The following is an 18,554-nucleotide window of genomic DNA, read 5'->3' as shown; positions in this document are numbered from 1 at the left end:
GAGACAGAGCAGCAGCAGTTGACTGCATTCAATTTCCCTCCCAAAGTAGTGGATGTTATCTTGGCAGCCAGGCGACCCTCTACAAATTCTATTTATGTCAGATGCTGGAACTAGTTTGTGGATTGGTGTGGCAGCCACAACACTGACCTGTTACAAGACAAACTTTAGCATGTCTTTATGGTGCTGAAGACCAGAGCAGCATTTCTCCTGAAGGACAATTTATAACTTTTTTGATGGTCATTTGCCCCCTCATCCGTCGACAGAGGTGGAGAGGCTCCATCATGTGAATCCCAAAAGAGTGCTCAGATTTACCTCGATCATACCAAAGACAATTGGGTGGACCACCAGTGGTTTGTAAGGTGCTCTGGGGTGAAGAAAGGCAAGGCAGTGCAGAAGAGGACCATATCAGGTGATTAGCCCTCTGCATCAAGATCTGCTACACAATGGCAAAAAAGCAGCCTCCAGAAGGAATGTGGGCCCATTCCACAAGAGCCAAAGCTGCTACCACTGCATTGGCACATGGGGTACATGTCTTGGAAATGTGTCAGGCGGCACAGTGGGTATCAGTATACACGTTTACGAAGCACTATTGCCTTGACATCCAGGTTCTAACAAAAAGGCATTTTTGCCATTTGGGTCCTGCAAGATGTTTTGGTCTAAGTCATTCCACAGACCCCCATTTAGGAAGGTACTGCTTTGGTATCTATTCTGAAAGTGAGGAACCTGTGTTTAATATATCTATTAGAAGAACAACTTACTTACCAATGGTTATGCTGTTTCTGGCAGATTCTCAATCTAACTACAGATACGTCACTGCTTTCCCTCCTCCCCTTTTGTTGGAATGGCTCTTTTTCCATCTAAATAAATCCCAAGTTAGAGATTTGCATAGCACACTAGCACAATTGATTACTTTTGGTCACCACGTTAGAGGGCTTGGACAATGTCTAGAAAATAACTGACATCAGGACACTTTGGTGGGCCTATACACAGCTCTAATTATTGCGGGCACAGTGGAGTTGACACAGAGCTGCACAACACCACCTGTCAGTGCACAGGGCTATGTTAAAAATCTTCTGGATTCAGTCTGGCACCTGTGGTTATGCTGAAGGTGAGGAATCTGCGGTTAGTTATAGCATCCACCAGAAAGAGTGTTACTGAAGGTAAATAACTTGTTCCTTTTGCCCTTTTCTGTCATCCTATGATTATGTCAGTAGCGAGGCTGGTGGAAAAAGCAGCCAACCTAATGATCATGACATGAAGCAAGATATGTGTGGCCTGGCTTTGACAGCCAGTGCCCATGTACTAGGGCTTACTATGCTTAACTGGTTCTTCATAATCTAGTAGGCATCCAAAATTCTGGTCCAAGCACTGGACTCTCTGTCCATCTAGTCACCAGCCCAACCACAGGTGAAAGTGCACTAACAGAACCATTGATCCTGGTTATCAAACAGAAGTTAATGAAGAAATTCCCACTTCAAGCCTGTTGTCGCCAAGTCATCGGACAACAAATGCAGGTCCACGAAGGATAATTGTGTCTGTGGAACACTTCAAAGGCAGTCAGTGGTAGTGATTGCAGCCTCCATGTAGGAAAAGGCTTCACCTTATCACATGTTCACATTGACATGGAGGCTAGATATCTAACTAATGTTATTGCTATCACGGCCAGCTCTGGTGTCCAGCTCTGGCACTATTTTGAATGGTACACATTCTTCCTGCTGGCTTATGACATAGTGAAGAATAGATTTAAGTTCAAAGTGGATAAGAAAGTAGCCAAGTAAAACAAACACCTTCATTGACACATATTTCTGATCCACGAACCCCAGTCTTTCCATATGCAGACAAATATGGTGGAAATCGTCAGACTTAAAGAAGGGGATCAGGATGGAGTCATCATTTTACCTTGGATGGGAAAATTTTGTTTGCCCTTGATGCTTGAAGAGGTCCTGCAGTTCTAAACGGGTAAAGTAATGACTAAATTGCTGAGTTTTATCCAGTCGGTAGAGGCCATATCTCAAACCTCCTTTAGCATTCAAATCTTTTAAAGTTAAGGATTCCTTTCACACAAAATATTTGGTTGTTGGTTACTCTTCACCTGCCTTGATCTTGAAATCCTCAAGAAGGTGCTTCAGTGGAAAAAATAAAGCCCACTCTCATGCCTACTAATGAGGCCTAGAATTGCAAATAATGTCACTGTAGCAACATGTTGGAGTTTTCCCTCTCTGCAGGATTACTACCAATGTTTTTTGCCTTTATCCCTCCTGGTTTCGGAACCTGTTTTTGTTTGATTTTAGGACTCTGTGCAGTTTACCACTGCTAAAAGTGCTTGTGCTCTCTCCTTTAAAATCAGTAAAATTGGCTTACCCCCAATTGGCACCTTTAATTTACTTGCAGGTCCCCAGTGGTAATACTTGTACACAGGCTCTGTAAATTAAAAGCTACTAGTGGGCCTGCAGCACATATTTTGCCAACCACTAAAGTAGCCATTTTAAACATGTCTCAGGCTAAGGTATTGCTGCCTTTGTACAGTTTTAAATTACCATATTGACCTGGCAAAATAAACCTTTTGTCAGACCTAAACCTTTCCTTTTAATACATGTAAGTCACCCCTAGGGTAGGGCCTAACCAGCCCATAGGGCAGGGTGCATTGTATTTCAAAAGTTGGACAAGCACTTTTGAGTTTTACATGTCCTGGTAGTGAAAAACTCTTAATTTTGTTTTTCACCACTGCAAGGCTTACCTCTCCCAAAGGATAAAATGGGGTGACCTTATTACATTTAATAAGGGATACCTTTTGCTTGGGGACAGGAAATATCATGTTTGGTCTCTTGTAATTTAAAATCCTCTTTAATGGTGAAATCTGATTTTTAGTCACAATTAAGAAAATGCCACTTTTAGAAAGTTGGCCTTTTATTGCCCTAACCATTTGGTACATGGAGCCTGCACACTGGGTCACATGCCTCGGTGTAGTTGGCCTTTGTGTATTCCTCCCAGAGAGTGTCACAAAGGGGGAATGGGTCTTGACGGATGGGCCATCCTGACGTGATGGGGAGGAGGGGAGGGTGAAGCTGTCAACAACCACACTTGCACTTCAATAGGGGCTGCCTCCTGAACTAATAAAGAACTTCATATTAGTCTTTTGTCACCCCAGACAATTTGGGGCCTGGTTAGGGGATGGAAGGAAATTCTAGAGCCAGATGTGGGGGATGTCTAGAAGTTTCTCTCACTTCAAATCTGGCACCAGTTATAAATATTGGAACCTAAGACCAACTCTTCAGAACTCTCCTGGACCTGCGGACTCTACAAGAAGAAGGTTTGCTCTGCTGCCTGAGGAGTTCCCAGCTGTTTGAGGACGACGGCTTCATCAGAACTGATGCAGTGCGACACAAGTCCTCGCATCACCAGCTCCAGATCGGTGACTTCAATGGAACTGACGCTGGGCACCACACCTCGATGCCGGACCTCGCATCATAGCTCCTGATCGGTGGCTACCCAGCACTGGAGCAACGCAACAAATCTTGACGCGAGCCTCTGCAATGCAGCCCCTGACCAGTGGCTTCATTGCCCCGACACAGCATGACACATCTTGATGGCAGCATCGCAACTTCTGATCAATGGCTTCGACAGCACCAACCCAGCGTAATGCATCTCAATGCGGAACTACTCACCGCAGCTCCTGCTCGACGGGTCCCCGAATTAGTGTGCTGCAAGCCTATGCACACTTCGTATCTTTATTCCAAGGACATAAGGTACTACCTCAGTGGGGCAATCCTTGTCCTGTACCCAGCCTGCGGTCCATCGCTGTTGGCCAGAACTTGCAATTCTGTCCCTCTTCAGCGTAACCAGATAATCATAATTACCACTATTTGCTTCTAAGCGCTATCTTCACTAAAACTGTGAAACTGCATAATGCCAGTTTTACTGATGTGATTTTTGTTGTTTTGCCCTTACTTTATTATATTTTACTCTATTTTTTTAAATTGGTGTGTTTAATTTCTTGTGTTGTGTTTTCACTTTGTTGCTGTTTGTGTGCTGCCTAAATTCTTTACACATTGCCTCTGACTTAATCCTGAATGCTTTTGTGCCAAACTATCAGAGGGTTAAGTACAGATTAATTTAGTGACTTTTTGTGGTTCACCCTGACCAGGATTGTGGCTGTTGCTTGAGTAGGGTTTCACCCTCCTCGACCAATAACCCAATTTCCCACACAACACTATCTCCAACAAGTACAGCATGGGAAAGAGAGGGTGTCATGGTACAACTTCTACTTCCACTACTAATGAAGTTTCCTTTCTGTGGTTCGCATCAGTTAAGCTCTGCACTCGAAGTTGCTGTTATAATTATCAACTTTTGGATGAAGAGCTAAAAGACTTCTTCTTTTAGGGACCACAAAGAGTTGCCCACCCTCTGAAAAGGGACCTGTTTGATTTCAACCTGCTAAAGCTTAAGATGTTTACACTGGCTAAGGTGCTCACACCTGTTAATACCAACAACTGGTTGTGTTCTTAGAACTGCCAGGACACAGACTAGTTTGTTGCCGGTCCAGCAGGCTTTCAGACAGTTTCTCAGTTTGACCTTACAAATTACGTACTACCCATACAAGTTCTTGTTGTTGCACTTCAGCCCAGCTCTCCAAGTATGTGTCACAAATCTTGCCTCCAATTTTTATCTACCTATGAGATCTATTGACTATTCTTCTAGGACTCTTCAGTGTTGCAATTTTTCAATCAACAATCCAAGATCATCACTGACACCCTCCGAGAAGATTCAGTTTATATGGCCTATTGATTGTTTTATTAATAATTTGCTGCAACATGATAGCACACAGTTACCACCTTGATTGTCCTGGTGACTCCTGGAGCAGAATTCTAGAGAAAAGATCAAAGTTTGAAGACTTTTCACAGTGCTGGTAGTTTTGAGTTAGATGGATTTAAGAAGGTCCATCAGCATGCAGCCTGATTGTAGAAATAGCATCCACCGGGGCAAACAGAAGTCATACATTTTAATGAGGGCTACGTATGCTTAGAAAGGTACAGACTGAGAAACAATCCCTGTGGAACTCCGGTTGTAAGAGGTTTAAGATTCCATCTAAAAGTAGAGCGATAGCTAGCTTGTGAAAGTTAATAACGGTTGCATTCCTTTGAGTGCTGCACAGACAATATCCATATTTTGAAGCCTCTTTATGACCACTAGATGGTTGACAGTGTCAAACGCTGCCAACAGATATGACAAAATTAGAATGGTGCCACTTACGTGTTTGTGCACTTATCTAATGTCATCAAAGGACATAATATAGGCTTCCATGGGTCCCGTGCTCACTGTGCCACTGGATTTAAGCTAGCACGGCTGATGAGGGGTGATTCCCCAAAACCGGTCCTAGAATGCTTTTTTCCGGTCCAGGGAGAACCTGGCCTGGCAGTTCTGGCTGGACTGTTCCCATGCAGAGCAGGGTCAAGACTGATTTTGGAGGCTAGAGAGAACAATGAAATAGGTATGCAATATATGATTTAAGACGGTCCACCTTGGGCCATCCTGGGATTTTCCTGCCAAGAGCATTTTGCCTCCAGAAAGAGAGTACTTGACAAAGGAGAAAGTGAATCTCTTAGAATACAAGACAAACAAGATTAATTTAAAGGACTGTTCTTTGGCTATTCATACATTCTCCCTGAATTTGATATAATGTAACTTCATTTTAAGTAGGCCGACACTCCATTTTCTGTATTTTTGCAGAATCATCAATGTCTACCATTGACGGAGATGTTGTCTGTCCTGATCTATCCAAGAACCTATAAAAGTGTTGTCATTTAGATATAGACATCAACAAGACACGCAAGTCAACATCAGCCTGGCACAAGTGCTTTGATTTTCTCAATTTCAAGGTCAAAGAAGAACAATAACCAAAACATTGTAGTCTGAATTGTCATAGTTTTACCATATTTTCCTAAAAGAATGCATCTTAAGCTAGCACCTTGATGGTCATTGGTTATAGTAAACATTCCCTTGGTGAAGCAGCTCCTTGTTCACAGGCATGTAAAGAGATTGCGCAGTGTTGTTTCAAAAGCACTTCCCTCTGCATGTGATTCGTTTAAATTGGCCAAAGTGGGCTTTGCAGGTGAGTCCAACAGATGTTGCATGCGGGGTCCTGTAGTGCTTTTGTAAAAATTGTTACCCAACAGTGGGTTCTGTGCTTTTCCCATGTTGTTCGTACTGTTTCCTAGCCCTCCAGTGGGCCTCCCAAATGAAAAGTGTTCAAATAGTTTATGTCTGTCTGCCTTTCCACTGACAGACTCTGAACATTTCCATGTCCTGTGGTCCCCTGTTCAATTGTGGGGGGTGCAGTCTTCCCAGCTGGACTACTGTGAAAAAAATGCTTGCAATTTATCCTCTATTGGAAGACGCACACAAAGGCAGGTGAATTCAATCGATTTCTTATTGAGTCGAAGTGAGCATTTTCCATTTGGAATTATTTCTTGAGCCTTACGCGTTTTGGAGCAGCAGCTCCTTGTTCACAGGCATGTAAAGAGATTTTTATTTTTATTCATTTATATGTTTTTTATTATTTTTATATACAGTATATAATCACAAGTACTGTTGCAGGGTTATCCACGAGTGGCAGAGATCGTTTGTACATTGATGCATATGTAGCTACCCCTTACTTCTTATCTTTTGACAGTGAAAGAGGTGTAAGGAGGAAAGGACAGAAAAAAATAGAGGTGAAGCAAAAGAGGGATAGGACAGGCATATAGAGAGGTACAGTCTCTTGGCATTACATTGGTGACAGCTATACAAACTGCATTACGACTTTCAGATATTCAGGGACTATGAGTCTATGAGACTATGAGCTCTGTTGTGGTCTGCGCATTTGGTTCGAGGATCGGTCAGCTAAGTGTGGAGGCCAGTTGTTTATGGGGGTTTATAAGGATCCAGGTACGTGTCCAGAGCTTCCCACAACCCCCTCGAGAACGCTTTCCAGGGTGAGTGCTGTAGCGCGATGCTGTCCGCTCCTCTGAGGTGTGTGACCCAGTTGATACATCTTTTGTAGTTAGTTGTGCTTGTATCTTTCCAGTTGGTTAGTACCACTTTAACCGCTGCTGTCAGTAAAAGGTCTATTAGATCTTTATCCCGCTCAGAGCTTAAATTCGTGTGTATAACCACCGTTGTGAGGGAGGCGAATTAACTAAACTCTGGCTGCTCCGCAAAGCTTTCTGGACCCCAGCCCAACTACACACACTAGGACTCAGGGAGGACTCCCTCTGCTGGAACTGTAACAAAGTGAAGGGGGATCTAGCACACCTTATCTTTCATTGCCCAACACTCAAGGTATTCTGGGGAAAGGTATTTGACTTCATCAATAATGTAAAAGAGATTATTAGCCCCACTAGGGATCACTATTCACAGTAATATATTGCAACCAACTTCTAGTTTCTCTCTTTGTATAATGGGCATAGACAAGACTTATTTTCACTTTTGTTTTTGCAAATGTTTTGAGGAAATGGATAACCTAAACGTAGGGCTCATTAACAGCACAGTCAGCACTTTCTTGATATTTATATAAGTAATGCCTCTGCTCAAGCAAACCCTCAGATTGAGTAAATGTAAAACCATTCTGCAAGTTGTGTACCCAGAAAGGATCCTGTTGGATATGTACTAAGAAGATACAATCATGCTCAAAGGAAATTCTTCACACAATGACCTTTGAGAAATTGTACTGCCCTTTCTTTTCTGACCCAGGGCCTGCTTACTTAACCTTGGCATGGCTGTATTGTGCCTTTTACTTTATTACCCCTTGGTCTGGAGACGAGTGAATGTGGGGGTCATAGATAATCCAACTATGGCACCTCGTGGTTTCAGGGGAGATCTCTTGACAGCCTGTTGCTTGCTACTTCCACAAATATAGCTCTATTCAGTAGTAAAGTTACAGCTTTATTGAGCATTGTTTCCACCCACATGAATAGGGGATATACTGCCAGGAAGCCAGTTTCATGCAAATCCCAACGGATTATACAGTTTGAAATTTACAGTTTAAACTGTACTCAAGGGTTACATTACTGCTTTATGCTTGCTCTTGTTTGACCAGACTGTCCTATGTGCTGAGACACTGCAGTTACAGATACTCACTTGATAATATGAATGCTCATTGATGTGTTGTGTTCTGGGTATGGTAGTAAATTTGGAAAGACAAAGCGTGCATGGAAGTTTCTACAAATGTCCCTCTTACCGGATAGATGTACGCTAGCTCTATTATGTATGTGCACTGATTTTCACTAGTAGATGTCTCAAACCCTGAAAATCAAAGACAGTTCTAACAGAAAGTTATTTGCCACTGGGTTGTAGAACCGCACCCTAAGTCGAAATGCTAAATCCAGCTGAGGAGTCACATTACTGTTAAAAGTTTATGAATGAATGCTGGCCATTGAAAAGTAAGTTGGAGATAATGTTCAAATCCCAGCAAAATCAACTGAACATTATATTCTATCTGGTATCAATAAAAAAGAGAACAATGCCAAAGAGACACTTCAGTCCACACTGTCTTATATATGAACATTCATTAGTAATCTTAGGCCTTCATGAGTGTGGACGTTTGTTTCAACAAGATGATTAACCCTTTTAGATTAACAGTTGGGATGAAAAAGAATATTTAATAAAAGTGCCATATAATCACCTTGGAGAAAACGTGCCATTCTACTGTCTTGAATATTGTTTGTTGACTAGAAAGTCAACATGTCCAGGACAGATAGTTCCTTGACTGTTTGGAAGCCCATATTCATTAAAAAATGTCTTTTGTGAGGAAGTGGAAAATATCAGTAAGTAATTAAACTACATTGAAACTGTGTTTCTTTTAGGTTACTATGCTTGGAGGAATGAACAACGTGGATCTTGGTTCATTCAATCTCTTTGCAAAGTCATCACAGAACATGGGAGACAACTGGAGATCATGCAGATCCTGACCAGAGTCAACTTCATGGTTGCCACTGATTTTGAGTCTGACCACTCACACACTTATTACAACAAAAAGAAACAAGTGCCTTGTATTACTTCAATGCTGACTAAAGAACTTTACTTCCAAACATGAATTCAATATGTATAAAGTCTTTCCTGACAGAGAGTGTAAGCTGTCTGTTTACAAAAAGTCTGCTTACAGCGCACTTAGAGCCCATCCATTGCATACCATTGGCTGACTTTACTGTCACCTTCATTTGATTGTTTTTTATTTGTTAACTTGTGTGGGCTTTCTTTCTTCTGTTCGTCTCTCCCCTTGAGTTTGACCATATTACCTATGTACTTCCACTGCTCACTTTTCAAGCACTGATTTTTTCTTTTTGGCTAAGTGCTCCACAAGTGTGCATGTGTTTTTATCAGCTGTCTCCCTGGTCTACTTCTCTTCTCTCCTCCATCGCACTCCATTTTGCTCCCTCGTGCCATATGTTTGTCCACCACTCACTTCTGTTATGCACTCACATGTGTGGGCTTTACCCCCACAGCTCCATGTTGCTGTTTCTTGGCTATGTCTTTTGCTTCACCCGTGCCCTCCGTGTTGCCCCCCCAACCACACCCTCTCTGTTGCTTCCGTCCCCTGCCTCCTCCATATTGCTTCCCCTATCTGCTTTTAAAGAACAAGCTTTTGTTCTTTTTTTAATTTACTGATTCAACTCTGATCAGTAAATAAAAAGAAAAAAAAAAGCACCCATGTCATTTTGTTGGGCGTGTGCATGCATGGTGCGCATGCCTGAAAATAACGCATCCAGTCGCATCATAACTCTTTTTCACCTCTTTAGCCATGCTGCAAAGAATTGGGGAAGCTGTACCTCATAAGACCGGATTTGGTGGCTTAGTGAACTTATGTGTCCACTGTAGGGGCCTGTGTTCGACCTCCTGGTCACAGGTTCAAATTCTGGCGGGTCCGCTCAGCCTTTCATCCTTCTGAGGTCGATAAAATAAGGACCGTTGGGTAACAATAAACATCTGTTATTCTGCTCCAAGATGCCCTTAGAGGAACGTGTGCATCACAAATACACGTTATGTTACAGCATCACTAAACATCATTGGCAAAGCCAATAGGTCCCAAAGGCGAAGTATATTGGCTTTGACAACCCTTTTTGGATTATTAGGACTAATCTTACCTATTTTCTAAACTATGTGCAAAGGCTTCGGCTAAATATCTAGTATGAATTGTTGGTATGTCATGATCCTAGAAAGCCCACTGGTGGCATCAAATAACCCAGAAACTATAGTTGTATAGGAAAGGAATACATGTTTCTGATAACACTTTGAGTTGAGTGTCAACGTTTCTAAATGTGGAGAAACTCTACAACCCATTAATTTCTATGTACGTATTTGCAGCTTAGCTTTGATTTATGAGTTATGTAATATCTGAGGAACTTGTCTTGTCAATGCTTAAGTAAGAAAATACTTTACAATCTTATGCATAAAACTAAGGATTCTAAAGATTTCTGCTGTTTGTGAAAAGTCATTTATGCACAAGACCAAGCTGTAATTGTATGTAATTGTACACTACAGTGACCAAAGTTGACATCAAAGAGAATTACATTTGGCTCCTTTGGCTCCCATGGATAATGTTGTCAGTCATAGAGTGGCGTACTATGACAAGTTCTTGTAATTTAAAATGTTGTGTCCATCTGATAAACAGTTATACCGCCACAATACTCAGGAAGTCCTCATTGTTGAACTGAATCTATGGCATGTGCCTGGTTCGGATACAAGATATTTGTATCTGTACACTAGTGTCTGTTGTTTTTAGTGAACTAGTTTTACCTTTTTCAGTGATTCATGTTGATTCATGTTGGGTATAATGAAAATGCCATTTTGTTTAACCGCAGCCATTTTGTAGGCTTATGTTATAGCTATGCCTGCACTGTACTCACGCTTCTGACAAATTCAGCCTCCTTTTCTTATTAGTATTTGCAAGCAAAAGTTAGTGGATAGTCATGATATTCATGACATTGGCTTGCTGCAGGCTTTTCTTTTCTTTAGCATCCGCCAAATCCTACCTATCCGAAATGTGAGTGATCTACAACCCAGTATGATTGGCATCTACTGCAAGCCTGGGAAATCTCCAAGATAGATAAGTATTGACTTCCATCACCAGGAACATTTGTTACCCATCGTGATAATCACTAACAACCAATTCGCTCCCAATCCATTGTCAGCCATCTTAAACACAGTGCAACAAATATGTTAACCATGCCCACCTGCATTCCACAGAATATATCAACAGTCACAAGATGGAAGCTCAGTTGATTCACTACATGTATGAAATAATGTTTCATGAGAATCTTTAGTTCCTTTTATCAATCATGTCCATAGCACACTTCTAAACATTAAAGTCGCAAACAAACCATGCCACATTCAACCATAAAACTGATCTACCAATGTTTGATGTTTATGTTATTTGTGTTTAGCGTACCCAGGTACATACAAGGTCTAAGAAACATACAGAGTATTAGCTCCATCTGCCAGTCACATGAGCTAAGGTAAGCACCCATCCCAGCAGTTGAACTGCTGAGAAACCAATAAGCAAACTAAATCGCAAGTAGTCAATTAGGCAATGTTGCTTTATATTTTTAATTTATCTTTATTGTATTTTCTACTTATAGGAAAAAAACACTTAACCAAAGCCCAGGAATGGCAGCTCAGATCAACAACATCACAGTTTAGAATACTAGCATTCTGCTTGCCAATCCACATTATAAAATACACTGATAGGGGAAGATTGTTTGTAATTTACTTACAATACACTTGTTTATGCTGGTGGTCCTACCTATCTACCAAACATGTAGTTCCTGATTCGAACATATAACACATGTTATTTTATAGGATCCATCAAGCACCCTCTTCGTCTCACTCCCTCTGCTATTATACTTCAACAAACCTTGAACCATCTCATGGTTCCACAACAGAGAGTGGTTTTACCTTCAGAACACCATCAGCTTGGCAGAATTGTCACACTTGGACACCTTTCTTAGTAAAACTATTTTGATGGTGTTCAGCCTCCCTCTCCTCATCGTTCCAAAGGCTAAGTAGGAAAATGTGGAATCTGCGTTTCTTATTGTACTTGAAGGTGCCTGATCCTTGGCTGCTCACAGCCACAGGACTGGCCTTCAACCTCCTTACTCTTTTAATCGTTCAAGGTGCACCTTACTCGTTGGCACTGTTTGATACAAAGCAGGGTTTCCTCAACATATAAGTCAACAATGTGGACATCCACCATGACACAAAAAAAGTCTCATCCTCCACTGATGCAGCCAACCCTGAACTCTGCAATTCTGTACATACTCTTGTTAAGTGCAGGGTTCTCTGTTCTCTTTCATTCTTCTTCTTCTCCATTTCTGACTCATCCTTCTCTTTTGAATTTGGCCACTCCTCACCTTGCCAACCTTATAAGTTAGCCAGTCAAGCTGGGCTTGATCCTGGAGATGGACAGCTTAACCCATCGCAGAGCATCTGAGAGTCAGTCTTGAATGATGCAATAGTTACAGGCACACTTTTCACGTCCGTGTGTTTCTTCACGCTGACCTTCTTCAGTGGTTAGAGAAGCCGTTATCCTCTCCTATTCCCCTCTTTCAAAGTTGTTTTTAAAGTTGTTTTGGGCTTAGCATCACATAATTCACCTTCTGCACTATCGCAGATGCTTCATGTCTGGAGGAGTGGACATTGTGCATTGTCTTTCACTCTACTCCAGCAATTGAGTTCAGGCCACTCAAGAATGACCACATATCTTACAAACTACAAGATGGACACTCAGCCAACAGAGTTCAAGGCCACACCAACATGCACACAAAAGGCAGCCCACGAAACGCGATAACTATACTTGCCTAATATTACCTGCACCTGATCTATATTACTGTCAGGTGTTACTTCCACAATGTCTGAAAGTTAATAAATCGCATTTATGGCTACTACAAAGAACCAGGAATGCAGGGATAGGTGGATGCCTGGGGATTGTGCAGACAGTGCATAATTGTGCAGGTGATGGCCACAGAACTCATTTTTGGGGACCAGGGCTTATTTTTCATATTTATACTTTGACCCAAAGCAAGAGCAAGAAAGGCAGAAAAAGGAGAAAGACCACGGAACATAAAAAGTGATAAAAGGAGAAAGCAGGTTTGAAAAAGATCCTGCAAGTGTGAGTTATAGAGACTAGAAATGTACGTTGGTGGAGGGAAGCAGCAGGGAGCAGAATTAAGACTAGGATGCCCTGGTATTTATCAACACCACCAGCATAACCTTATGCCTGTGGGTGGTCCTCGTGGCTGTGTCTCACACAGGTGCTCTCTTCCACCACTTACCGACTGGCAGTCCAACATCAGCAGGTAGACAGTCAATCATGCTGTGTCATGTCATTGACAGGGGAGGAAAGGAAGGGGAGCTTTGGTCTTCAGCCTCTCTGTGGTTTCCTACCTTCCCACAACTAAAAAACTCGATAGCGATGCCAGTGCAGACTACCCAAAGGTCAGGTACACAGCAGAAAAAAGAAGTCGAATCAGCCCGAACTGAATAACCAACTTTTAAAATGTTTACGAAAAAGTGATTCCATCTAGACCTGTCGTATTTGAAGAGGTAGTGAGTTCAAGAGCTTAGATACTAAATAGCTAAAGGAGCTGCTCTTGATGCGTACTCTCTTTACAGTGGGGATACAAGCCACCATGGCCCCCGAGGATCTGAGGCTCTGCAGGAGAGTACGGTTTGATAAAGGTATGCAGATAGCTAGGACCCTTGTTCGTAAAAGCCCTATAACAATAGCACAGGACTTTGAATGAGAGTCTTTTCTTCAGAGGCAACCAATGCAGCTTAGAAAGTGCACTCCCCATGGGGGCCCGTCTAGGAATGTTTAATAGAAGACAGCTGCAGAATTCTGCACACGCTGAAGTCTCATCAGCCGGGATTGTGATACACCAAACACAGAACATTCCAGTTGTCCAGACTGGATGTAGCCAGTGCCTGGAATACTGCTTTTTTTGGAAGATTCAGGCAGGAAATGGAGGATTTTTAGGTCTCGCCTGAGCCAGCACATGCGCTGTCTCAGGCGAGACATTTAGTAGGTGGGCTTTTAAAGTGCTACCCCACGCTTTGGCTGGCCTAGCGCATGCGTTCACGCGCGACCCGCCAGCCTTCAGCACCATCTGTCTTTCCTCTCGCTTGCTGCCTACCTCTGCCCCTCCCCCACCGCGTCTCGCGTTAATTCGCGTTTACAAGCGTTCGGGATTCTCCCAGTGGGTGCATCTCCGTCAGGCTCGCGTTTCCTAATCGCCGCTCTCGTTTCCCCTCCCCACTCACTTTTCTCTCGCTTCCATTTCTTTGTCTCACCCTTACTCTTCCACGGACACTTTTCCTAGACACCCGATCCCTTTTCATCCCTTTTTCCGGTTGCTACTTTCCACTGTTTGCTCTTTTCTTCTCTACCTCTTTGTTTTTCTAGCGCTCTTCTCTTCTTTCCTCGTTTCTTACTCATCCATCTTGCCTCGTCCTTTTCTTTCTCCTCTTTTTGTCTCCTTCCGCTTTCCTCTCCCCTTTTTCGTTGCGAGTTCCATGACTAGGGTCCACTTACAGGAAATCTACTTTGAAGCGAGAGTGTTCGCGCTCACTGTTGTGTAACTGAGCCTTCTTGTGGCCTGTAGTGAGTGAGAAATTTGCCGTGGTAAATATGGCCTTTCCTTTTGATAAGAAGACTTTGTATACCTCTAGCCTAGTAGTTGTACGGGTAGTGAGTTCCTAATAAAAAGAAAAACTCTCCCATTGAATTACCCATTAGCCATCAATTTAAAGGAGAGGACAAATAGATGTATACATACATGAGAGTAGTTGAATAGTTTATATAGTCGGTATGTGGTTAATGGGCATATGAGACAGAATCACCCATTGCCACAAACGAATCCATTTTGTAACTTTAGCAGGCAGACAACCCTTTATGCATTTGAATACAAGGCTGCAGGCGTTGCTGGAGTGAACTGCAAGCCCCAATGAGCATTGCGCCAGGAGTAGCCATCTTCCTGCACTTTTGCACTCAAAAGCGCTTTTGATCTTCTGCAACATGGACCATACAGAGGCTGCAGGGGCTGCTGGAAGGGCCTACATGCTCTGGCAAACATCGTGCCAGGTGGCGCCACCTTAATGCACTTATGCGATAAAAAGCGAGGTTGATATCCCGCAGTGTGGGACGTTACTGAGGCTTCAGGAGTTCCCGGAGGGGACTACAAGCCACAGTGAGTATCATGCCAGGAGGCGCCACCTTCCACACTTTCGCTCTCAAAAGCGATGTTAATCTCCCCCAGTAGGGGATGTGCCCAGACCCGTTCTGTGCCAGGAAGAGGCGGGGCAATGCCACCCCCTTTGGTTCTGCATCCAAGGTAATGTGACTCCTTTGCTCCGTGGCATTTGAATAGCTGGTACTGGGATTGAGAATTGTTTGGTTGTGATCATACCCAATTCTGGCTTTTCATACTTGATTTGCTGTTTTCTGGGGTGTCTCGTACTCCGAACTTTAGCTGGCTCTTTCCTTCCGTTTTTGAGACCCCGCCCTATTTATGTACGCATTATGGGGATAAGAAAAGTAGAGGCATTTAATGTTACCGATGAGCGTCCTAGAACTAGCACCACTATTTTATCCTTTTTTAACTAGTGCAGTGGGTGCTCTCTCTGAGGAAATCTACTACGCAGAAGAACATCTAACTCACTCCAGCCGGGAACCAGACTTTACATTGGAATTAGGGGAGTAACAAGCACTGGCATAGCCAATAGGTCTCGCCTTTGGGACCTTAAAAGTGTTAGCTATTTAACAGTTGATAACAAGGATATTGTGCTGCATAACTAAATACTTATAAGGTCCCAAAAGCGAGACCTATTGGCTATGCCAATGCTTGTTTTGAGGGTTTTTAAAATCGAGAAACATTTCCCTAAAAGGGCCATGCTCTGGCTGTCTCATCAAAGCAGATGCCTCGGTTCTTAACCTTAGGTTTAGGGGGAGGTAAAGGGCAGAGACAGCATGGCCACCACGCAGAGGACCAGATTGAGGGTTTGCTTAGAAGGGGTCCTCCATTTTACCTGCATTCAGTTTAAGACAGTTGAGACCCATCCACTGGGCGATCTCGGACAGACAAGTCCTCAGCGAGGCAGCCATGCAAACCGAGTTCCGTGACAGGGTGAAGATCAGCTAAGTATCATCGGTGTACGTTATGATGTTAAAGCTGTGTCACTTGATGATCTCAGCCAGGGGGCACATATATAAGTTGATTAGGGTTGGGCTGAGAGAGGAGCCCTGAGGCACCCCCTGCTACAGCAGAAAGGTTTTTGAAACACCTGAAAGGTGCATTCCTGTGAGAAAGAGGCAACCCAATTCAAAACTTTGTAGCTCACACTGCAACTCCACAAACGGCTGATTAAGAGGTTGTGGGACACGGCGTTGAAAGCCGCACTGAGGTCCAATATAAGCAGTGCTGCGTTATCACCCTTGTCAAGGATTTGGCGGATGGATTTTGAGGTAAGCAGAAGGGCAGACTCCGTGCTATGGCGAAAGCCCGACTGCTTCCTGTGAAGTAAGTCCTTAGACTCAATTTAGACAAAAAGCTGCTGGTTGACATACTTTTCTGCAACCTTAGAAGAATTGTTTGGGCTTAGTTGGGTCAAGCAGAGGGTTTTTGAGGAGGAAAACTACCGTAGCATGCTTCCAGCGCTGTGGAACCTGAGCTGACGTGAAAAAGCTGTTAAGTAACTCACAGCACAGGCTGCACCACTTCCACTCCTCGCTCCAGGGTGGAGGGGGTGCTGGATCAAGTGGAGAGCCAGACTTGCCTGGCACAATCAGAGGGGACAATTCAGCAGGCTTGAAATGTGACAGCCAGGTGCTGTCAACTGAAGGTGGAAACCATGAATTGAGACACAAAGTGTCCTTGGGAATCCCAGGAAAGGAGGAATAAATAGATGCCACTTTATTAAAAAAAGAACTGAGCAAGAGATTTACAGCCCTCCTCTGAAGGCGGTGTGGAGGCTGAAACTCCGGTTAATGAAGGAAAATCAAGGAAAGACTTGACTATAGAGAATATTTCTCGAGATTAGTTCTGGGCAGCAGCGAATTGGTTGGTATAGAAATCGCGACAGACATGCCTTATGCGGCTATGGTATACCTTGAGGGTCCACTGATAATTAGGTTTGCTGGAAGGGTCACAATCTCTGTGCCACAGGTGCTCTAGGTGCTTGCAGCTCTTTTGTAAGTGAGAGTAATTCATCACCAAATAAATCGGCTGAAGGTTTAGTTCTGCACATCATCCGATTTCTCAATGGAGCGATTTGATCCGGTGCGCTGGATATTCAACTATTCAGTTGCAGATTAGCTGCGTTGACACAACTATCAAGGGTGGGTCATACAAGTCCAGCGCCTGAGTAAGACTGGCAGGGGAATCCCTCGCCCTTTTCCGTGTCCATACAGTGTAGCCAGAAGCAATTTTCCCACAATTTTTTTTTCCTCTGTGTGCGGCAGTGTATGGTCTCTGTGCGCTGCAGCCAAGGCTATGTGCACCAAGAACCCGACCATGCATGCAAGTGCAGTGGCAAATATCAGGGCACATACCACTCCAAATTTGTACTTAATGTGAAAAGAAGGTGCATTTCCAGATGTACAGCACCCTGTGAGGGGTCTCAAGACAGATTTGCAATTTATATACACATGCCATAGTCTTGATGGATGGTCAATACAAGAAATGGCAAGCCATGAAAGCCCCACAAAAAGCACTGATTAAAGTGAGCAGACCCAAAGCCCTCTCTCTGTATTACTTCTGGTAGATCACAGAAACAGCCTAATAGTGCTTATTCGCCTGGATAGAGCTCATGTTATTGGCCTCAGACCATCACTCTCTGTGGTATATAGATGCCAAAGTTTGGAGGTTCATGCAGTCTTGACACCTCTAGCACCCATTGACAGGCACTGTGTGAAACCAGCACTGCATTCTGCCTCAACTCCAGAGCTCTCAATTAAGTCCTGCCATAAAAATGCACCCACAACTTCTTCTCAAGACACCTGAATGCAACTCAGATCACAGTATGCACTTTACAAGTCATATGCTGCATAAACAAAATCCCTATTCGTATAATCTGGAAAAGCAAGTCCTCATGGGAAACTGAATGATGAAATACAATGTGAAGCATCAATATACATCAGTGTATTTTGTTTTAAATGGACTGGTAATAGGGTGACAGAAGCCATGAAGCAGCGCACAAACCACAGTTGTTTTCTATGGTGAAACGCAACATAATGAGCAAAAAATGCACAGGGATCAAGTGCTCAAGAAAGCAAACTGCTTGGAGCTATTAAACCAAAGCACAAAACAAATGGGGAGTCTCAGTTAAAAGTTTCATACATACACTACTTGCATGCTTGCGCCTCAGTAGCTTAGTGTGTTAGCTCAGTATTGCCCATAACAAAAGGTGAAGTTAAGGGGCCATAAGGCCTCTTTTTGTTGGAGTATCCTGGCTGGGAGCCTCACATTTAGATACAATGGAGGTGACACAAAGGCTCACATCTTATCACTTCACAGGTACTTAAGGGA

General features: G+C 43.2%; 1 protein-coding gene across 2 annotated transcripts in view; it reads left to right on the top strand.

The window, feature by feature from the left end:
* Positions 1 to 10,443, top strand: part of LOC146866978 (caspase-7-like) — a 200,191-nt gene extending 189,748 nt beyond the window's left edge. For both annotated transcript variants that reach the window (XM_085603346.1, XM_085603347.1), the window contains exon 7: positions 8,841 to 10,443. In XM_085603346.1, coding sequence (XP_085459472.1) covers positions 8,841 to 9,070 — 230 coding nt within the window. In that variant the 3' untranslated portion in view covers positions 9,071 to 10,443. The remainder of the gene's footprint in view (positions 1 to 8,840) is intronic.
* Positions 10,444 to 18,554: the final 8,111 nt, after the last annotated feature.

Source organism: Triturus cristatus, chromosome 1_2, assembly GCF_964204655.1.
Source record: "Triturus cristatus chromosome 1_2, aTriCri1.1, whole genome shotgun sequence".
NCBI classification, from domain to species: domain Eukaryota; kingdom Metazoa; phylum Chordata; class Amphibia; order Caudata; family Salamandridae; genus Triturus; species Triturus cristatus.
This window is presented reverse-complemented; position numbering and strand designations above follow the sequence as displayed.